At 36.7% G+C, this 24,681-nt stretch overlaps 1 protein-coding gene across 6 annotated transcripts in view; it reads right to left on the bottom strand.

The window, feature by feature from the left end:
- Window positions 1–24,681, bottom strand: part of FOXJ3 (forkhead box J3) — a 161,579-nt gene that overhangs the window by 63,912 nt on the left and 72,986 nt on the right. For all 6 annotated transcript variants that reach the window (XM_017873231.1, XM_017873230.1, XM_017873235.1 and 3 more), the window contains one exon: window positions 19,047–19,121. In XM_017873231.1, coding sequence (XP_017728720.1) covers window positions 19,047–19,121 — 75 coding nt within the window. The remainder of the gene's footprint in view (window positions 1–19,046; window positions 19,122–24,681) is intronic.

Genomic DNA, 24,681 nt, shown 5'->3' with positions numbered 1-24,681 from the left:
GACTAGATCAAACAGAAAGAAGAATCTCAGAACTTGAAGAGAGATCTTTTAGAAATAACTCAATAAGGTTTAAAAAAAAAAAAAAAAGAATGAAAGCGGGCTCTCCTGCCACTACTGCCATCATTCATGCCACACATGCTGCCCAGGGGACCAAGGACACAGCAATCTACCCGGCCCACCACTGCATATGTGACATGTGGGACACCATAAAGGGACCAAAGTAGACAAATTCTGGGTGTTCCAAAAACTGAAGATGAAAGGCAAAGAAAGCTTTATTTAACAAAGTAACAGCAGAAAACTTACCAATCTATTATAGCAGGAGATTTAGACATCCAGGTACAGGAAGCTCAGAGATCCCCAAATAGATACAACCCAAAAAGATTTTCTTTGTGACACATTATACTTAAACTGGCAAAAGTCAAACACAAAGTTCTAAAAAAACCAAGAAAAAGTAGTCTATTATTATAAGAGAACCTTCATCAGACTAACAGTGGATTTCTCAGCAGAAACCTTACAGACCAGGAGAGAATGGGATGATATATTCAAAGTGCTGGAAAGAACACAGCATGTAGGTAAAAAATACCATTCCCAGGAAAGTGACCCTGAAGCGAAATAAAGTCTTTCCCAGAAATACAAAAACTGAAGGAATTCATGACCATTAGACAAATCCCACAAAAAAGGGCTTAAGGGAGTCCTATGTCCATGAGCAAAAGGATGGTATCTACCATCAAGAAGACACAGAGAGGTAAAAAACTCACTGATAGAACAAACACACAAATGAAGAAGAGAAAAAAACTCAAATGTTACCACTACAGAAAACTACCAAATTGCAATAAGCAACAAGAGAGAAAAGAACACAAGATATAAAACAACCAGAAAATAATTAACAGAATGATAAAAATAAATCCTCACATATCCATTACAACCTTGAATGTAAACAGATTAAATTTGCCACTTAAAAGATCTAGACAACCTGAATGGATTTAAACAAAAAACAAAAACCATGACCCAACTATATGCTGCCTACAAGAAACTTGCTTCACCTGACTGAAAGCAAAGGAATGGAGAAAGATATTCCACACAAACAGTAACCAAGATAAGCAGAGATAGTTGCATTAGATAAAACAGACTTTAAGTCAAAAACAACCAAAAGAGACAAAGACAGTCATCATATAATGATAAAGGATCAATTCACCAAGAAGATATAAAAACTCTAAATACATATGCATCCAACACCAGAGGAACCAGATACATAAAACAAGTATCAAACAAAGAAACATTGGATTTAAACTGCACCCAAACAATAGGACCTAAAAGACATCTACAGAATATTTTATCCAACAGCTGCAGCATACCCATTGTTCCCATCAGTATATGGAATATTCCCCAAGACAGACCATTCGTTAGGTCCCAAAAAAAGTCTCAAAAAAAATTTTAAATCAAAATTATGCCAAGTATAGTCTCAGACAACATGGACTAAAACTAGAAAGCAACAACAAGAGGAACTTTGGAAACTCTACAAATAATGGGAAAGTAAACAAAATGCTCCTGAATGACTATTGGGTCAACGAAGAAATTAAGAAGGAAATAAAAAACTTTCTTGAAATAAATGAAAATGAAAACACAACATACCAAAGCCTATAGAATACAGCAAAAGCAGAGCTAAAGGAAAGTTTATAACAATAAATGCTTACATCAAAAAAAGCAGAACGATTTCAAATAAACATCTAACAATGCACTTCGAGAACCAGAAAAGCAAGAACAAACCAAACACAAAATTAACAGACGAAAAGAAATAATGCAGCCTGGGCAATGGGCTGGTCTCATCTCTAAAATAATATTTAAAAATTAGCCTAGCATGGTGACATGTGCCTATAGTCCCAGCTACTCAAGAGACTGAGGTGAGAGGTATCCTGTTAGTCCTGGAGTTCATGGCTGCAATGAGCTACAATCATGTCACTTCCCTCCAGACTGGGCAATACAGCAAGACCTTGAATCTAAAAAAATTAAGAAAATAGAAATAATAAAGGTCAGAGCAAAACTAAAGAGGTTTAAAAAATACAAACTATCAACTAAAAGTTGGTCTTTTGAAAACATTAAGAAAAATCAACACACTGACAGCCACATTAATCAAGAAAAAAGAGAGAAGACCCAAATAAACAAAATCAGAAACAAAAAAGAGGACTAACAACTGATATCACAGAAATACAGATCACCAGACTACTATGAACAACTAGATGCTACCAAACTGTAAAACTGAGTGGAAATGAATAAATTCACGGACACATACAAGCTACCAATACTGAATCAGGAAGAAATAGAAAATATGAACAAACCAGTAACAAGTAACAAGACTGAATCAGTAATAAAAAGTCTTGGCCAGGAGCAGTGGCTCACACCTGTAATCCGAGCACTTTGGGAGGCTGAGGCAGGTAGATCACGAGGTCAGGAGTTTGAGACCAGCCTGACCAATATGGTGAAACCCCGTCTCTACTAAAAGTACAAAAATTAGCTGGGCATGGTGCGTGTGCCTGTAATCCCAGCTACTCAGAAGGCTGAGGCAGGAGAATCCCTTGAACCCGGGAGGCGGAGGTTGCAGTGAGCCGAGATCGCACCACTGCACTCCAGCCTGATACTCATCTCAAAAAATATATATATATAGGCTCCCAACAAAGAAAAGCCCAAGATTACAAAGACTTCACTGCCGAATTCTGCCAAACTTATAAAGAACTAACCCAATTCCCAAACCGTTCCCAAAAATTAAAGAGGAAGAAATTCTCCTTTACTCATTCTATGGGGCTTGCATTACCCTGATACCAAAACCAAACAAGGACACCACAAAAAAAAGAACTGCAGGCCAATTATCTCTGATGTACACAGACACAAAAGTCTTCAACAAAATACTAGCAAACCAAATCCGACTGCACATCTAAAAGATAATACACCATGCCCAAGTGAGATTTATCCCAGGGATACAAGAATGGTTCAACATAGGCATATCAGTAAACCTAATACATCACATCAACAGAATGAAAGACAAAAATCATATGATCATTTCAACAGATACAGAAAAAGCATTTGAAAAAATTCAACATCATTTCATAAGAATTCTCAAGAAATCAGGCATAAAAGAAGCACACCTCAACATAATAAAGGCCATTTACGACAAACCCACAGATAATATCATATCAAACTGGGAAAAGCTGGAACTTTTTCCTCTAAAAGCTGGTCAAGACAAAGATGCCCGCTTTCACTACTCCTATTCAATATAGTACTGAAGTCCTAGTTAGCACAGTCAGGCAAGAAAAGGAAATAAAAGGCATCTAAACTGGAAAAGATGAAGGCACATTGTCCCTCTTTGCACATGACATGACCTTACATGTAGAAAAACCTAAAGACTCCCCCAAAAAACTCAATGGTCCTAGGAAAAGTGAATGTCCATAGGCAGAAGAATGAAACTAGGCTCCTATATCTCACCTTAAACAAAATTCAACTCAAAATGGATTAAAGACCTAAATGAAAGACTCAAAACTAAAAAAAACTACTAGAAGAAACACAGGGGAAATATTTCAGGACATTTGAGTTGACAAAGATTGTATGACTAAGATCTCAAAAGCACAGGCAACAAAACAAAAATAAACAAATGAGATTATATTAAACTAAAAGGCTTCTGCACAGCAAATAATCAATGGAGTGAGGAGACAATCTGTTGGGTAGGAGAAAATATTTGCAAACCATTCATCTGACAAGAGATTAATATTCAGAACATACAAGGGACTCAACTTCAATAATTATTTACATACACACACACACACCCATTAAAAAGTGGGCAAAAAAATATGAATGGGCATTTCTCATAGGAAGGCATAAATGGCCAACAGGTATATGAAAAAAATGTTCAACATCAATAATCATTAAGGAAATGCAAATCAAAACCACAAGGTGACATCCTCTTACTGCAGTTAGAATAGCTATGATTAAAAAGACAAAAAACAACAGACACTGAAGAGGATGTGGAAAAAAGGGAGCTCTCATATACTTGTGGTGGGAATGTAAATTAGTACAGTCATTATGGAAAACAGTGTGCTGATTTCTAAAAAAAAAAAAAAAAAAACAAAATAGAACTACCATATGATGTGGCATTTACCCAAAGGAAAAGAAATCACTGTATCAAAGGGATACCTGCAACCCCATGTTTACTGCAACACTATTCACAAAAGCAAAGATATGGAATCAAACTCAATATCCATCAATGGCTGAATGGGATAAAGAACATACGGTATACATACATAATGAAATGCTATCATAAAAAAGAATGAAAGCCTGTCATCTGAAGCAACATGGATGGAACTGAAAGAATGTTAAGCCAGGCACAGAAAGACAAATATCACATATTTTCATTCATATGTGGAAGGTAAAAAAGTTAATCTCATGGAGGTAAAGAGCAGAATGATAGTCACCAGAGGATGGGCAGAGTATAGCGGTGTGGGGTGAAAATAAGTTTATTAACGGGTACAAACATACAGCTAGATAGAAGAAATAAGTTCCAAAGTTTCACAGCAAGGTAGACAGGCTATAATTAAAAACAATGTATTGTTTATTTCAAAATAAATAGAAGAGAGGACTTGAAGTGTTCCCAATACATTAAAATGATAAACACTTAAGGTGATATATTCTCTAATTACCCTGAGTTGATCATTACACATTCTATGCCTGTAACAAAATACCACAAGTACCCCATAAAAATGCACAAATAATATGTATCAATTAAAAGTTTTAAAAAAATTTTAAGAAGGCAAAAAAAAAAAAAATACAACCACACAATAAAAGGAAATACTTGCAAATTATATAAGCGATACAGGACCTGTATCTAATATATATAAAGAACTCTTACAACTGAGTTATAAGGGAGAAATAATTCCATTTAAAATGGGCACATAATCACGAGGTCAGGAGATTGAGACCATCCTGGCTAAAACAGTGAAACCCCAGTCCTCTACTCAAAAAATACAAAAAACAAAAAAAAAAACTAGCCAGGCGACGGTGGCAGGTGCCTGTACGTCCCCAGCTACCGGGAGCTGAGGCAGGAGAATGGCGTGAAACCCGGGAGGGCAGAGATTGCCGAGTGAGCTGAGGATTCGGTCCACTGCACTCCAGCCCGGGCGACAGAGCGAGACTCCGTCTCAAGAAAAAAAGGGGGGGGGGGGCACATAATCTAAATAAATAAATATTTCTCCAAAGGAGATGTACAGATGGCCAACAGGCACATCAAAATTTGATCACCATCAATTGCCATTAATCCAATGAAAATCAAAACCATTACAAAATGAGGTATCATTTTCCACCCGCAAGGATGACCATAATAAAAAAGACACTTAGTAAGTACTATTGGCAAGGATGTGAAAAACTGCAACCCTCGTAACTGTGGGAATGTAAACGGTACAACTGCTTTGAAAGACAGTCTGGCTGTTCCACAAAAGATTAAACATATGACCCAGCAATTCCACTCCTAAAAAACTGAAACAGACACAAGAGAAATAAAGTGAGTCTATCCTAAATTGTCTACACAAATACTCACAGCAGCATTTTTGTTTCAAAGTAGAAACAATCTAAATGTTCAGCTGGATAAAGAGACTAACAACTGTGGTATAGCTATGCAATGGAGTATCATTCTAGCATAAAAAGGAATTAAGCACTATTCCATGTTATAATATGGATGACCCTGAAAACCTTATGGTAAGTGAAAGAAGCCCAAAATGCCACATATCGTATAATTATTTTATATGAAATGTCCAAAATAGGTAACATGTCCACAATAGGCAAATTCACAGAAACAGAAAGTAATGTAGTGGTTGCCAGGAACTTGAGATGGTGGAAATGGTGAGAGACTATTATTAATGGATAGGTTTCTTTTTGGGAGGGATGCAATGAAAATGTCCTGGAATTTGATACTGATGATTGCACAACTTTGCAATTATAGTAAAACTACGGAATTATATACTTTTAAAAGACAACATTTATAGTATATAAATTTTCTCTCAATAAAAAACTTTTTTTGATCTAAGAGAAAAAGGAATCAACAGGCTCTAATCAAACACAGGGTATGTCCAATACAGTAAAAAGACACCTTTCACAAAGCAAAGCCAGTGATATTGTCCAGAAAGAACTCAAGCCTCCTGATTTTTCTTTTTTTTTTTTTTAATTCCGGGATACATGTGCAGAACGTGCAGGTTTGTTACATAGGTATATGTGTGCCATGGTGGTTTACTGCACCTATCAACCCGTCACCTAGGTTTTAAGCCCTGCATACATTAGCTATTTGTCCTGATGTTTTTCCTCTCCTTGCTGCCCCCCGACCCGAGAGGCCCCGGTGTGTGTTGTTCCCTTCCCTGTGTCCTTGCGTCCTCATTGTTCAACTCCCACTACGAGTGAGAACATGTGGTGTCTGGTTTTCTGTTCCCTGTTAGTTTGCTGAGGATGGTGGCTTCCCGCTTCATCCACGTCCCTGCAAAGGACGTGATCTCATTCCTTATCATGGCTGCGTAGTATTCCGTGGTGTATATGTACTATATTTTGTTTATCATTGATGGGCATTTGGGTTAATTCCATGTCTTTGCTATTGTGAATAGTGCTGCAATAAACATACGTGTGCATGTATCTTTATAAGAGAAGGATTACAAAGATATGCTGAGTAAAAGAAACATAAATGAATATATATTTCTTTGGGTATAAGGCTCCTGATTTCTAGCTGATTCCTGGCTCTCCTCTGGACCATGTTTGTCTGTGATAAAAGTTACCTAAAGTAGTCATTAAGAGAAAAATCAAGGAATTCACCTACCTGAAGGTTAAGAACTCAAAAGATCTTCCCAAATTTAAAGTAGATGTGAATCAATGTCAAGAAGTGAAATAAGTTTCCTGGCCCCAACCTACTGATCAAAAATCAAAGTCTGAGTAAAATGAAGCAAAGTGACAATTTCTAGAACATTGAGACCAGTCTTAATTAAAAATGGCAAAAAATTTATGTAGAATTTGAAAAGTTTCTTTGAGAATAGAACAGCAACTTCTTAGTTACCTAGGAAAAGACAAACATCACTTTTGAGATAAACATTTATTAGGCATCTACTGTGTATCAGACACTGCTGGGTATGATGGAGGTAGGAAAATGTCAAAGACCTAATCCTTGTAAATGAAAAACTCACAACTGAAGGAGCTATAATAGTGAAATTCCCCAAGAATCATGGGAGCAAAAAGAAGAGAGCAATTAATTTTGAAAAGGTAGAGTAGGTTAAAAAAGGAAAATAACTTCCTTTCCCAGTTATTATACTGAAATGTGAGCTGGGCTTTAAAGGATAAAGAAAATGAAACACTATTTTAGATACCATGTATCATAAATGCAAGAAAAAGAGTAGAGTATAGCTTGAATATAAAGCTTAGAAGCACAAAATCCAAGCCTAGACTTGAAAATAGGGCCACCGAAGTAGACTTGTGTTTTTACTTATGTGCCATACCCTAAGGCAGCAAGGTCGAAGAAGGCACAGAAAAAGTAAACAGAGACTAGAGGAGACTAGTTGAAAGTGACATAGTATTTCAGGTTATTTATCGTTAAAATCATGTTACTTTTTAAAACATCTTAACTCTAGTAATTATTTTGTTTTCATATAAAAACCAGGATCTGAAAAGATCAGTGATGACAGAAGGAATCACATGAGGCTGAATTAGGTTCACAGGATTGCTAAACACTATACAGATAAGGACAATACTTCATACTCTCTTAAAATAAAACCCCAAAGGGAAGCAGAGTCTCCTATGCATGTTTCATGTACAGGAAATATTAACTAACCGGTCAGGGACATCACATAAGTCCTAATTCTCTAGCATCAAAGCAACTGCTTGAATCCATTTCACCAATTACCTATGTACATACACAAGAAGGACCAAAGGGAAGCTCTAAAATTAAAAAGTACAGTAGGCTGGGCACATGGGAGGCTGAGGTTGGCAGATCACCTGAGGTTGGGAGTTTGAGACCAGCCTGGCCAACATGGAGAAACCCCGTCTCTACTAAAAATACAAAATGAGCCGGGCGTGGTGGCACATGCCTGTAACCCCAGCTACTTGGGAGGCTGAGGCAGGAGAATCGCTTGAACCTGGGAGGCAGAGGTTGTGGTGAGCAGAGATTGCGCCATTGCACTCCAGCATGGGCGACAAGAGCAAAATTCCATCTCAAAAGAAAAAAAAAAAAAGTCCAATAATTGAAATAAAAGTTCACCAATAGATTAGATAGAATCAGATTCAGAGATCCTGAAAACAGATTAGCAGAAACTAACCAATCTGAGGAACAAAAATAAGAAAATTAACAGTCTCAAGGACTTGTGAAAAAAATTCAAGTCTTATTATAACTGACCCTAAAAGAAAAAGAAAAAATAGGGGCAAAAGAATTTTTAAAAAATAATAACTGAAAATATCCCAAATTTGGAGGAAAGCCTCATCTTGTTGATCCTAGATTAGCAAGCCTAGAATAAATACAAAAACACTACATCAAAGCATATCACAGTCAAACTGCTGAGATCCAAAGAAAAGAGAAAATTACTGAAAGCTACCAAAAGTGACAGGGGTTTGGGGGTACAACACACATTACACATAGAAGAATAAAAATAAGAATGACAGCTGACTTTTCATAAAAAATAATGGAGGCCAATGGAACATCTTCAAAATGGAATATATTCAAAACTCTGACAAGTGGGAATACCCTGCAAACCCAGGAATCCATACGCAGAAAAAAGTATACTGAGGATGAAATAAAGATATTTTCAGATGAACAAAGGCCTATAAAATTTGTTGCTTGCAGACCTGCACTACAAGAACTGCCAGAGGATATTGTTAGGCTGAAGAGAAAGGTTACCAGATGGAAACTTAGATTTCCAGGAAAGAACATCAGAAAAGGTAAATAACTAAGAAAATATTTCCTCCAATGTAATTTCCTTAAAAGGCAACTAACTATTTAAAGCAAATAACACAAATCCTAAGACGGGATTTATGGTATAAGTAGAAGTACAAGATATGACAATAGCACAAAGAAAGGAATGGTAGATAAACGAAATTATACTGCTGTAATGTTAATACATTTTTAAATGGATGGCAGGAGGTAGCAGTAGGTGGTATAAAGTGTAAGGTATAAAGTGGAGGGTGGTATAATATTACCTCCAAATAGACTCTGATAAGTTAGTGATACATATTGTTAAACTCTAGAATGACTACTAAAAAACTAATTAAAAGAGGACACTAAGAAGTCAAGAGATGAAATAAAATAGAATCCTACAAACTCATTAACCCCAAAGGTTGTAGAAATAAAGCAACATTAAGAACAAAAGAAAAACAAACAGCAATGATACCAATAATCACATTAAATTAAATACAAACACTAAGTGGTCTAAATAGAAGGCAGAGGTTATTAGACAACTTTAAAAGCAAGAGCCAATGGCCACGTGGTTTACCAGAGAAACGCTTTAAACACAAAGATGTTTACGGACCATAAGCAAAATACTGGAAAAAGATACACCATGATGTTGCATAAGAAAGCTGGAATGGCTAAATTAGTATCAGACAAAGTAGGCTTCAGGACAAAGAGCATTTTAAGAAATTAAGTGCCGGGTGCGGTGGCTCATGCCTGTAATCCCACCACTTTGGGAGGCTGAGGCAGGCGGATCACAAGGTCAGGAGTTCAAGACCAGTGTGGCCAATATAATGAAACCCCGTCTCTACCAAAAATACAAAAATTAGCCAGGCATGGTGGCACGTGCCACCTCCCAGCTACTTGGGAGGCTGAGGCAGAAGAATTGCTTGAACCTGGGAAGCAGAGGTTGTAGTGAGCCGAGATCACGCCGCTGCGTTCCAGGCTGGGCAACAGAGCGAGACTTCGCCTCAAAAAAAAAAAAAAAAAAAAAAAAAGAAATTAAGAAGAACATTTCATAAAGATAAAAGAACGATTTATCAGGAAGAATAAACACGCCATACATAAACAGCAATTGGCAATGGGCCTAAGTGCAAAATCTAAAATTATAAAACTTAAAAAGAAAATCTTCATGACCGTACTTGATTTCCTGACAGCATACACAAGTCACTAACAATTAAATTTAAAAATGATAAATTCGACTTCACCAAAATTCAAATTTTCTACTCTTTTTAAAACACTGTTGTGAAAGCAAAAAGGCAAACCGTAGTCTAAAACAAAACATTTAAACAACAGAAATCTAAGGAAAGACTTGTATCCAGAATATATTTTTTAAAATGCTTACAACTCAGTAATAATGACAACCAATGTTTTCTAAGTCAAAAGACTTTTAAAAAACTTTCAGAGGAGAAGACATACAAATGCCCAGGAAGCACATAAAAAGATGCTCAATATCAACAGCCATCAAGAAAATTCAAATAAAAACCATGATGAAATACCACTTCGCACCCAGTAGAATGGCCACAGTTAAAAAGACAGGTAATAACCAACTGTTGGCCATGGGAAGCAAAACTGCAACTCTCAGGTATTGCTGTTGGGAATGTAAAACAGCACAATCACTTTGGGAAAGGATTTGGCAGTTTCTTATAAAGTTAACCTTCCATCTGCCCTCTGACCCAGTAATTCTATCCTTCAGGAGAAATAGAAAGCATGTCCATAGAAAACTTGTTTAAGAATTTACTAGTAATTATTAATAGCCTAAAACTGAAAACACCTCAAGTGTCCATCAACAAATAAATGTATAAACAAACTGTCATAGATTCATACAATGGAATACCACTTAACAATAAGAAACAAACAAGTAATATATGTAGCAGCATTATAAACATTATACTGAAAGACACAAATGAGTATATACTGAATGATTCCATTTACATGTAGTTCTATCATGTGAACTTACGGAAAAAATCTACTATGCACTCAAGGATCACTATCTAAAACTGGGGCTTGACCACAAGCTTATTTTGAGGATCAAGATAATGCATGTAAAAATGGCTCTAAATTCTTTAAAGCAATATACAGATACAGACATTACTTTTTATCAACAATTCCAGTACAACACAGTAATGTCCCTTCTGATGGAAAAGACTGCAGTGGCTCACCCTGTAAAATCCCACAGAAAGATCACAAACAAGAATTCTACAACTTTGATCATATTTTCCAAAAATGATTCAAGATACCCTAAAACAGAAGTTAATTCCAGAGGGGAGGAAAGTGGCACCCAACTGAAAACCAGGTGTCATTGTTAAGTAGAAGAGAGCAAACAAATACCAGCAATTCATAAACTTCAGAGAAAAATCAAGGTAATCAAGATAAAGAAAATCCATCAGAAATGGCCGGGCGCGATGGCTCACACCTGTAATCCCAGCACTTTGGGAAGCCAACGCGGGTGGATCATTTGAGGTCAGGAGATCGAGACCAGCCTGGCCAACATGGTGAAACCTCATGTCTACTGGAAAAAAAAATTAGCCAGGCGTGATGGCACACACTTATAATCCCAGCTACTGGGGAGGGTGAGGCAGGAGAATCGTGTGAGACTGGAAGGCAGAGGTGCAGTGAAACAAGATCATGCCACTGCACTCCAGCCTAGGAGATGGAGTGAGACTCTGTCTCAAAAAGAAAAAAAAGAAAATGCATCAGAAATGAAGATGTGTCGAAGATCAACAATAAACTTAAATGTCTTTATTCCCATCATTATAAAGTATTTACTTTAAAGTATTTACATTATAAAGTATTACTTCAAATAAAGAGCATTTTAATTATTCAAAAACTTTATTTGTAGCTGAAATTTTATGTCAACACAAAGTACCCTGCTTTATCTTAGGTTGAAAATAGCCTAATAAAAAAGCTATTACCTGATTAAGTACAAATAAACCAAAAATGCTAATATTAATTTCAGACTCCTGGGGAAAGCAGTCCCTGTCATAAATAGCTAACCATTCCAAATGGTGAAATCTATTACTGTTGCCAAGTATATGCCCACTGGTAACATGAATCATCATAGACGATTCTCTGCTCTTCCTTAGCTTTCAATGCACATTCCCCTCAGGAGCTGGATTCCTCTTGTCCCTGACTTCTTTGGCTTTATATCATGCCTTCATCTTTCTTTCTTTCTTTCTTTTTTTTTTTTTTAACCTCTCCCAGTTTATTTCGGCAATCTATCTTCAAAAGATTTGTTTGCTTTGTTTTCTCCCAACTTCTTAGGATGCTGTTCCTGTTAACTGCTCAGGCACAGCATTTGCATGCACCACAGATAGTGTAACCATACTTTGAGTTTCAATCCTGCTTTATACCTGTTCCCTAAACATAGTTAAGAATAGCACCCCTTTCATCCTCACAAGTTTCTGGCTTGGACAATAGGTTAAAGAGCTACTGAGACCACAAAAATAGACTATGAATGGTCAAAACAGTAAGTACTTCAAAGGCAGGCTGCTTGTCTGGCTAGTTGACCGAATGAACATGTGGATAACAACTATTCCAATGCCCGTTCAGGTCCTTGAAATACCCTTTTTGTACAAATACAAGTTTTTATTACTTTTAAATATACTGATCATCAAATTAAGCCAAAAGAGAGACTGTTAAGAAATTTCCTCTTAATCAATGGATTAAAATATGTAATTGGCATACTGACTGTAGTATAGTAAACAATTCCACTAAATGTTAAGGATACTTAAAAAGTGTATCCTATTAAGGGATTAACAGACATATCTTGCTTTTAAATCATAGTACCAATCAATCCTTTCAGAAACTTTAAGTTAGAGATAAAGTTTTACTATATCATAACGAATTTCCAAGAAACAGATGGCTCACCTATATAATCCACTCACGAGGCAGCTTAACATGACTATCATATGTTACTACTTGAGGGTTATAACTCAATATCTGTCAAGTCTAAGCCGAAAAGAAAGTAACTTGATGGTCAAATGAACACACAACTAGCAAAAACATGTCTTTCAAATAGTGATTAAACTCTGATAAATCCGTATGATGGAATATATGCAATGAAATGAAACAAAACTGCTGATACGCACAACGACATGGATGGCTCTCAAATACATTACGCTAAAGGAAAGAAGCCAGACTCAGAAGGCCATGTACTACATGAGTCCCATTTACATGGCATTTTGGAAAAGGCAAAATTATAGGGACACAAACAGATCAGCAGTTGCAAAGGCCTGGGGATAAGGGAAAGGGCTGACTACCAAGTGACAATCTAGAATACTCTTCTTTATTTTGATTACAGTGATGGTTACACTGTGTTTGTTGAAAGTAATAGAATTACACACCAAAGAGTAAATTTTACCATACATAATTTTTTAAAACAATTTCTAGGTATAATGTTATTTTTTAAAGTAGTTTAGATCTGGAAAAGAAAAAAAAAGAGGACAACAACAACAAAATGTTCTCTTTCAACTTTAAAAAGAGAACAGAGAACACTGTATGTCTAAACAAAAGGCAGCTGCAACCACACTGCTCGAACAGTATTAACATCAGGGCTCTAGGCCAACACTTCTTTCAGCTTCTGCAGTGTTATCTCCCTGAATCAGATTCTCACTTCTATCTAACTCAATCTTCCTAATTTTCTGAATATCTTGGCTTTCCAACCTTGGTTTGTCTAATGTCTCACATTCATAATTCACCTCTGTCTCGACAATCACTCAATGGCTCCAATCCATTTCTCACGTTTGGATCTCACGTTAGTACTGACATTAATTCCCTTAATTCCTGACTCTACCCAGTTTTGCTATGACTCGTCCCTCAGCTAAACTTGATCATGTCCACTTCTAGCCTTCAACTGGAGTTCTTATTTACCATGAGTTAAAATGACAAATGCTACCAACCTCATCTATTCAAGTGCTTCAGAAGTGACAAACTCTAAAGTCTCCCTTGGGAAGCTATATCAGTGTTTTTTCACTTCAATAAATATGACATTCTCATTTTGGTCCAACCAAACTCTTGCTTATCCTTCAGTCCTAGTTCCTGTTTAGTTTGTATGGAAACACAGATAAGCAGTCATTTTCTTCCTCACAAAAACCATGCATTTACTTAAGACTAGCATTAAAATTATACTCCTATCTTCCTTCTTTAGGGTAATACCTATGACTCCTACAACACTGTTCGTCATTTAATGTTATATTTTATGTTCCCTCAAATCTCTCCAGTTTTTCTACACATTTTTCAAAGAAAGTGACCAAAATGGGATACCAGAGACTAACAAGCAATTTACAAATAAATATAACATAATACTAACATAGCCCCCAAAAAAGAATACCCTTTAAAAAGAAAGATCAGTCAACTATGTTATGGTCCCTTATACTAATCTACAGAATAGGAATAGAAAAAAACTCATAATTTGTGAGGCGTGGTGGCTCACACCTCTAATCCCAACACTTTGGGAAGCCAAGGCAGGAGCACTTGAAGCCAGGAGTTCAAGACCAGTCTAGGCAACAGAGTGAGAACTCCATCTCCACAAAAAATTTCAAAAACTTAGCCAGGCGTGGTGGCATGTGCTGTCACCCTGGCTACTCTGGAGAATCACTTGAACCCAGTAAGCTATGAGAGCACCACTGCACTGGGCAAGGGCAAGATCTTGCCTCAAAAAAATTTTTTAAAGAAAAAATCACAATCCTGGAAGTTTCAAAAGTTAGTCTCTTAGCAATGAATTTGTTATTTCCTCACAAAGCAAGAGAGCCCAATCTTTACAGTCACTGAGGCTTTACAACTTCCCATTCCCAGGCAAGACAAAGATTCCCCAACTCCCACACCCCTAAAAACTCTTCTATGAATTAACTGTAGTTATTTCTCCAGGATAGTCAGGTGGCCTTCATATGATTTTAAACTTCTTAGCTATTTTCTCAGTTCTATTAGAGCCCACTGCTACTAAGTTTAGGTAACTGTTGAAACTGAGCCCTGTAATCCTTTAGTTCCTTTCAAGTCAAAGATCATTTTTCTGAACTGAAGAAAGGGAAACAAAATTGAGAAAAGGTTAAGCTGAAAAGCAGAGAAAGAGAATTATATTTTTTAAACTACATTTAGGCAGTAATCTGTTTTTCCCTAATGTAAATATTTACCTTTAAGATAATTAAGACACAAGTATTAATTACACAATTAAGACTTATAAATCAAAAAGTTAAAAAAAAAAAAAAAAGAAGCAGAAGACAAATATAGAGAAAACAAAACTAACAAAAAGAAAGACGCGGACTTAAAAAATGGAAGACAGACTGCCCAATGTAGCAGACAGGCGGTGAAAAGGGTTATAATCAAGAGAAAAGCAAAAAGCAAATCTGTCCCCCAAAAAAGACAGCCAAATTGTGGATGGGCAAAACCTGAATTTCAATTTTGTGTGGTTTTTTTTTTTTTTTTAAATAAAGTGGTAATATGGCTGCTTGAAATTAGTTGTAAAGAGGTGAGGAAAACAAATCTCAGACCACCAATGTACATAGAAAGGTATCAAATATTAAGGGCTTTTACGACACAATCTTCTTGAAAATGAAGGATTAAGTAAGGAACAGATAGCCACATAAAAACATCTGTGATTCAACAATACACTTCAAGATTAGGTTGTTCTTCACAACTCTCTGGTAATACAATGAACAGAAAGCTGTATCGTGAAAATACAGAGAAGATGCTGTATGAGTTACTTCTACCTCTTGACCTAAGTCATGGCAGCAACTAGCAAAATTCTAAGGGGTTATAAAGTCCACCCTATACCCCAAGACCAAAATCTACTCCCACCCCACCTTGGCTCAATGGTTTTCTCCCACTGTGGTGAGGGGTGGTTTTGGAAAAGCTCCTCAAATGTCAGGAAACACTGTAATACAAAAAGAAAAAACAATTCATAAGTACTAAAACTTAACTAACATTTTGGTCTCCCTCTCAAGGAAGATTTATATCATGGGAAAAGTACTAATCTAAGAACTAAGAAACCCAGTGTATTTTGCTCGTTCAGCATTCGTTCTAAGACTTTTTCTGTAATTTCAGTTATTTGGGAGGTGGCGGGGTGAACATCAGGCATACTCTCTCTGTTAAGTGTTACTCAGCTGGTGAAATATAAACTAGAGCTGCTGACAGACATATTTGCCACTAATTGGACTGAAAATGAAGCTATCAGAGAAGTCAGCACAACTAAGGGATGAAAAGAGACATTCCTGGTGATATAATTTAAGAACCTGGCTCCAGTTCTTCCTTAAGTACTTTTGCCCTTAAGTTAGTTTGTATTGAGTTTCTGTGACTGACAAGTATGTCTGGCCAATATGCCTGGGTTCTAAATTCCACACTGAACCTGAGCAAGCTGTTCCTCATCTACTGGCCTTAGTTTCTTCTTTTATGAAATGGGCTTGAGATGAAGTTTTCAAAGTGTTTTTAAAGCAGTGGAATTTTGTGCTTTCTTAAACAAAATCTCATTTTGAAATCAAAAATAAAAATGACTTTATTCACATAAATGTATTTATAAGACCAAATTTACATCTACGTCTGACCAAAATCAATGAGAAAAATGTATTTAAACCTCACTTTGTGGCCATGCACGGTAGCTCACGCCCGTAATCCCAACACTTTGGGAGGCCAAGGTGGTCAGATCACTTGAGGTCAGGAGGTCAACACCAGTTTGGCCAAGATGTGAAACCCCGTCTGTACTTAAAATGCAAAAGTTAGCCAGGCATGGTGATGTACACCAGTAGTCCAGTTACTGAGGAGGCTGAGGCAGGAGAACTGCTTAAACGCGGGAGACAGAGGCTGCAGTGAGCTGAGACTGCACCACGGCAAATCCAGCCTGGGCAACAGAGTGAGACTCCGTCCCAAAATTAACAAACAAACAAACAAATTTAAAAAAAAAAATCACTTTGAGACTGAAAAGAAAAATTACTACTACAAATGTACTTTATAAAATCAAACATATGATAGTTACTTGCTATAACCAAAATCAATAAGAACGGGGTGTTTTAATAGATACAAAACCTTAAAACTGAAAACTACTGGTAAAAGATGAGAGCTCTGATTAGCCTCTCAGGACTCAATTTATTTCTGTATTTCGTTTTAGTTGCACATTATTGAGAATCCTGATTCAAAAAACAGAGTTGCAATGAGTAACATGTTTTCCACATCTGTCTTACCCCATATATTAAAGGTGAACAAAAGCTTAAACTTCTACACAAAATAAAAATACCTAACATGACACACTTTTAAGTCTCCAATTGGTTAAAATCAAGTACATGATAGAATTAAGCCTCCATATGTATTGATTTTAATTTTTAAAAATTATTTCAAATTCATTTAAAAATCCAGTCAGAACCAAAATGTTTACAGAACCTAATTAGTGACTTCATAGGACTCTAGTAAATAATCTCTGAAGTCTCTTAAAAATATTTTTCAGTCTGACCCATATATACTCAGTGCCTATAGGAAATGTGATAAAGAATTTATTTTAGAATCTAATTATCTTTTGTAAAAGCCTCCTTTAAAGGAAAAGGTGTAACAATTCCTATTCAGAACCTCAAAGTTAAAAACATAGAGAAACAATTTTTTACAAGACTATTATAATAATCTGTTCAATCTTACTGAGAACCAACTTGACGGAACACACAGATGATAAAAAGTGATATAAAATGTTCACTACTTCAGAAAAACTGCTTTAAGATAGAAATGAATAACTCTTCATCTCTAATCTCAAGAAGTTAACAGTCTAACAGAGGATACAGTATATTCTTTCATTCAACAATGGTGTCTCCTCAGTGCCACCAGCCACTGTGCCAGCAACTGGGTCTAAACAGTGAACAAGATACACATGATCCCTACTTGCATAAATTTAGATTTTAAGGGCAGTAGATAACTAACAAAGAGCTTGAACAAAAGAGACCACATGAGTAAGTTAACATTTTTTTGGGGGGGCGGGGAAGATTACTGCATACTATGTGAAAGTTAATATAAACTGGAGGGATTGAGCCCAGCCACTGAGAGTCCAGTTAGGAGCTACTTACTATAATGATGACGGTCGCTACAAAATAAAAGGAACTCAAAAGAGGGAGCAACAAACTCAGCTGAAGTACGGGGAAACGAAAAAGCCTCAGAGAAGTCATGTTGCAGCTCAATACTGAAAGGTAAGAAACAGTCTAGACAAGTAAAGCAAGGAAATTTGTACAGAAGACCATGTGAATGGCATGTTTGGAAAACTTCAAGTAGTTCTTCACAATGTGTCTTGAATGAGGTGAATTATAGCTGGAAAGGCAGATAGAGAAAAAAATAGTAAAGAACATTTTACAAGAAGAGAAAGTAAACACCTCCAGGACACTAAGGAATACTTTTAAGCAAGGTGCTTACATGACCAGGCTTACATTTCACAAAGATCCAAAATCAGTTAGCCTAAAAACAAATATAAGAAGTCTAACCACCTAAACAAGCATCGTGCTTGCCAATAAATACACTGTCTCAAAGTCCTAATTTAGTAACTTACCTTGACAACCAAATACAGTACAACCAAGTATTCTTAAGTTTCAGAAACCAAACAACTAGTACCAAGTTCAGGGCACACTATAGTTGACTAGCTATTAAAACAACAAAAAAAAGGTGGGAGTCACCACAGAAAAAACGCTAAAAACGTGAAAAATGCAATGGTATCAGGAGACAAGAGGAGTCAAATAGAGAATACTCTTCTTGATTATACTCAGAAATGGGTTAATAACAGAGAAACTATTTTATTCCAGTATGAGAATACTTCCACCTGTTGCCAATTACACACAGATGCACCTCTTTTATGTAATAATTATGGTTCCTGACAAGCAGCTCAAACACCAAATTTCATTTAATACACAACACTTCAACCAAAGATTAGAAACCGCAAAGTACAACAGCGCTGTGGTGTGCATCGGCTATACACTAGTTAGCTTCCCACAGCTTAAAACTCTCTAACAAGCTTTAGAGCAGGGTCGGGGGGGGACTTACTACTTTGCAGAGGTTCCTATTCAATGAACTGGAAAAGTTCTTAATTCAAACATGACAAGCGACATACTGAAGAATTCAACTGTTTTAAGAAAATGAATCCTACCTTTCCAGGGTCATCCTTGGATCGAGGCACTTTAAGGAAACATTTGTTCAATGACAGATTATGTCGTATGGAATTCTGGAATTAAAGAAGAAAAGCCATAAGGTCAATAAAATCCTAAAAACATAACCCAACTTTAAAAACAGAATTAGAAATCTAAACATCTCTATGCTTTGCAAAACAATTACAAACGGAATAAACTTTTTAATGAGCTTAAAATTTAAATCTTTCTGACTTTCAAATTATGAATGCTACAAGGGGAAGCTATTACTGGAAAATAATTTCTAGAAGATTTCATAAAATGTAATACATGTAGCATTTTAAGTGTTTAACACTTTTAACGATACAGGAAGAATGCCTGTAATGTAATGTTAAATATTAAATGCCAAATATAAAATTGGCATATTATGATACATATTATGACTTTAATTGTGGTACTTATTTTAAATTTATTTATTTATTCTTGGAAATAAGCCAGAATGCAAAATGTTAGAAGGCATTCTACATGAAATTAAAGAGTATGACTATTTTCTTCTCTTGACTGCAAAGTCCAAATAGTCTGCAAGACACATGTATTAGCACTTTTTAATTAGTTTAAAAAATGTTTTAAAAAAAATTCCACTGCCCTATTACAAAAAAAATACAGAACCCAATTAGGTTCTCACCACAGTCTGTAAAAAAGAAAAACACATGGAAAGATACTGGCTACAGGGAGCTGGGAAGAACATCTAAATTCCTCATTGTAGCAGGGAAGAACACCCAAGGTGGGTAGCAGGAAAATGCCCTTGGAAACCTGCAGAGTCTGTGAAACAGAAATTTATTCATTAATAAGTAGGACTGTATCACAATTCTTACAGAATATGCCCCAAAGTCCATTTCTTCTCAATTAAATGCTCCAAAACCCATTCTCAAATTATCTTGTTTGTTCCCAAATGGCTAGTATTTGGGAGAAAAGAGGTCCAACTGCATTTAGCCATTACTTAGAATGGTACCTTTTGGGGTCATATTTTGGCATAGTATCTGTTTTATTTTTTAATATAAAATTCAGTAGTCTAACAAGAATGCCTATAATAAAACTTCTCTCCCTCAGGCACAATACTAGAATTTTAAACATTTTAAAAAGATGACTATAGAATATAAATTCAAGACCATCTTATTACCAAAGCAGAAATTTAAAACTTACACTTGGGATGTAAACAGCTACAAAGAATGATGCTCTCTTCCAAAGAGAAAACCCTAGGTAAGCTTTTTTTTTTTTTTTAAAACAAAACAAAACAAAACAAAAAAACCTACTTTTAAGCTACATCAGAGAGCTCAGATTGCAAGGCAACCAGACCACATTCCTAAGAGGAGCAAGGCTATTCAACGAGAAACTGGACACACAACTAAATCACCTTTGGCAGAGCACAGGAAAAAGAGATGGCCACCATCGAAGCAGTTAAAAAGAAATTACCTAAAATTTTAAAGGCCAAGCATGGGGTTGTCACTTTAGAGCAACAAGGATCCCAGAAACAAGAGAAGTTCTCACACACTCTTCTCCATAGACCTTTATCATATGTTCCTAAGAAAGAATAGGGGTAGGAAAGGAGACCCAAGAAAGTCTCCCCTAGTGGCATAAACAGGAAGAAAGTGATTGACAGTGATAGGGAGTGAGGAGACAAAGCCCACCAACCTTCCACAGATTTTACAAAGCAAAAAAACAAGTCTGCAGTAAAGGCAGCAAAACCTCTCACCCACAGGACTCTGGCAAAGATTTCACTGCTTCTAGGGGAAGAATGGAAACAAAACCCTGGTGCCTCTAGGGAGGGACAGGAAACCCTTACCCAGTAGTACATAGGCAAAGATGATCTGCTGCTGGAGGAAAAGCAGAAGCAAATCCCTTGAACTCTGGGAGAGGTACAGGAAACTATTTTGGGCCCAGGACCCTATACAGATACCATGTAGAGGTCTGCTACACCTGGAGAAGAGGTGGGAAACTCCCACCCAAAAGTAACTACAGATACACAAGACTAGTTTGGCTGAGGGAAAGAAACACTGAAAAAGCCCACCATACGTTTGAGGGTCTGCATAAGACTAAGGCTGGACCAACACAACAGAGAAAACCCCTCACCTCCACCAAAAGTATAGCACTGAATAACAAGCAAACGCAGTCTACTGACAGAGAAGGGGCAAGAAATCCCCATGATGTGTAAAAAAAAAGGTGGGCAGAGACAATTAAAATCTAAAGAGATTAAAAAACAAAAAAATCCTACGGCACCCTCTCCAAGCACAAGTTAACAGAAGCCCACTGCTGGAGGACTGTAAAGTTTGTGGTATACTGAAGATAAAGTTATCAATTTTAAAAATCCAAATTACTGACTGACTGACTCAATCCCCACAAGAACGGCCTGAGAAAAAAGATGCTTGTCCATTTACGAGTACAAGTACCATTTACCTCAATGTCTACCATTCTTCTACACATATATCTGGTCTCAATCAACAATTGTAAGACAGAAAAGAAAGGAAAACTTACTGCCAAGAGATAAAATAATCAACAAAACCCAAGACAAGACTCAGGTGTTAGAACTATCAGGAAAGAAAACATTAAAATAACTATGATTAATATGTTAAAGGGTCTAGCAGAAAAAAAGTGGACAACCTGCTTGCATAAAGAGATGGAGAATTTCAACAGAAATGTGAAAACTAAAGAAAGAGACAAATATAAACAACAGAAATAAAAAACATTAAACATGATTAAAGATTTTAAAAATTCCTCAGACGGGATCATTAAACTAGACACAACTAGGAAAAGAACCAGACACAACTCTACCTGAGGGTAAAGTAACAAAAATTTCCAAATGGAGACTGGCGCATTCACACGGGGCAAAACAAAAACAAAACAGATCATCCAAGAACTGTGTGATGATAAGAGTATTCAAGTCCCAGAAGGAGAAAAAAAAGGAATGGGGCAGAGGGAAAATCTGAAGTAACAGTCAAGAATTTTCAAAAAATAAATGCAAGACATCAACCAGAATATGCAAGAATTTCAGAGAACACCAAGCAGAATAAAGTAAAAATCCACAACCCCAAATTCATTACAGTGAAAGGGCTAAAAACCAAAATAAAGAACATCTTGAAGGCAGTCAGAGAACGTAGATTACATACAAAGGAATAAAGATTAAGAATTACAGTGGACTTCTCAAAAACCATGCAAGCCAGAAGGCAATGGAGTGACATCTTAAAATACTGAAAGGAAAAAAAAAAAAAAACCTGTGCAGTGAAAACATCTCTCAAAAATAAAGGCAAAATAAAGACTTCCAAACAAAAGCTGAAAAAATTCACTTCAGCTCACTTACACTGTTACAAGAAAGTTCTTTTGGCAGAAGTATGAAATCAAACAAAATGCAGATCACAAAATAAATGGAGTGTCAGAAAATGGTAAAAAATGAAGGTAGATTTAATGCTTTTAAAAGACTGTATGAAGATATTCAGACTGTAAAAAATAAAAAAATTTATAAAGCAAATATAATTTATTATGGAGTTTGGAACTATGTAAAAGTAAAATGTACAACAACAATAGCAAAAAGGATGGGTCAAAGAAACTGGAAAGATGTGGTTTAAACAATTCTGACATTATACATGAAATGGTTTTGAGGGCTGACTTTGAATAGATCGCAGCGAGGGAGCTGCTCTGCTACGTATGAAACCCCGACCCAGAAGCAGGTCGTCTACGAATGGTTTAGCGCCAGCTTCCCCACGAATGTGCGTTGCGTGACTGGCGAGGGGGCGGCCGCCTTTCCCGCCGCACCCTGTTTCCCAGGACGAAGGGCACTCAGCACTGGGCATGGTGGTAGACGTCTGTAATCCTAGCTACTGGGGGCTACGGGGGAGGCTGAGGCAGAAGAATCACTTGAACCTAGGAGGTGAAGGTTGCAGCGAGCCGAGATCGCACCACTGCACTCCAGCCTTGGAGACACAGTGAGACTCAGTCTCAAAAAAAGAAAGAAGAAAATTGCTAGTCATGCCCCAGTCTTTCCTTCATTGACAGTCTTCAATAAAATAGATCATCTAAGTTCTAAAATATACATTTTCTCCCTGTAGTACTAAAACCATTTCCATTTTGAATGAAAAATTTTAAATATAGTTTATAATATTTCCATTTTTCCTAAATTATCTCCTAGTCTTCCCCAAAACTTGATAACCTACTATGTGAAGGCACAGTGCAGTAGCTTAAAGATATTACAATCGACTGAGTATTTGCATCCCCTCAAAATTCTTATGTCGAAACCTAATTCCCAACGTGATGATATTTGGAGGTGGAGCCTTTAAGGTGATTAGGTTATGAAAGGTGTCCTCACTAATAAGATTAGTGTTTATAAAAGAGGCCTCAGAGAGTTTATTTCTCTGTTCTACCATGTAAGGTTATAATGAGAACAGGATCATCTATGAGCCAGGAAACAGGCCATCACCAGAACCTGTCGGCATCTTGATTTTGGAATTCCCAGCCTCCAGAATTATGATAAATAAATGTTTGCTGTTTGTAAGCCCCGACCCTATGTTTTTGGTTTTCTTTTTGTTGTTATAGCAGCCTGAATGAACTAAGATGTATATAGTAAACCCTAGAGTAATCACTAAAAAAAATTTAGAAAGGGGATAACTAATAACAGAACTGTAGAGATAAAATGGAATCATAAAAAATACACAATTCAAATCTAAAATCAGATGGGAAAAAAGAAAGAGGCATCAGACAAACTGTAGTTCACCCACCCAGCTTAAAAGTTCAAGATGAGGGGAAAATACAAATCAGGATGGTCAGAACAAAGAAGTATCATTAGTAAACGGCTCAGTGTGAACTCATCACCTCAAAGAAGTACACACCTCTACACAGTCTTCCTCCTCTACAAAAAGCTTAAATGTTGGAAATCTTCAGGGTTCTGCCCTATGTCTTTTTCATTTCTACATCTGCTGCCTCGCTAATCTCATCTACACCCAATGACCACTTGTGACAAATCACTTAAATCTGTCTCGATCCAGGACAGACTTTTCTCAAGTTCCTAATGTATATTTCCAACTATCAATGGCACATCTCCAGAAACCCCTCAAACTCAACATATTTAAAACTAAACTCAATCTTTATGCCCAATGTGATCTTCTTCCAGTTTTCTCTTCTCAGTTCAAAGACATTATTATTCACATAACTGCTCCATCAGAAACCTGTAAAGCATCCTTAACTCCTGTCTCTTTCTTACCACCTAAAACAAATCTATCACTAAACCTTACTAAGCCTGCCTTAGATCTCCCTATCTTACCCCATCTTCTCTGTGACTACTCAGTCTAGGGAACCAGTCTCAGCAAAACTAGTACAACAGCTTCCTAACTGGTGTCCCCCCTTCCTCTCAGCCCTGCTTCCATCATTCTCCACCCTGCAGAGTTATGTCTTCACAATGCAAATTTGGTGTTACCCCTTCACTTAAAAACTTTCAGGGCCGGGCGCGGTGGCTCAAGCCTGTAATCCCAGCACTTTGGGAGGCCGAGACGGGCGGATCACAAGGTCAGGAGATCAAGACCATCCTGGCTAACATGGTGAAACCCCGTCTCTACTAAAAATACAAAAAACTAGCCGGGCGACCTGGCGGGCGCCTGTAGTCCCAGCTACTCG

The sequence above is a fragment of the Rhinopithecus bieti genome, unplaced genomic scaffold (assembly GCF_001698545.2).
Source record: "Rhinopithecus bieti isolate Rb0 unplaced genomic scaffold, ASM169854v2 scaffold_6907, whole genome shotgun sequence".
NCBI lineage: Eukaryota > Metazoa > Chordata > Mammalia > Primates > Cercopithecidae > Rhinopithecus > Rhinopithecus bieti.
This window is presented reverse-complemented; position numbering and strand designations above follow the sequence as displayed.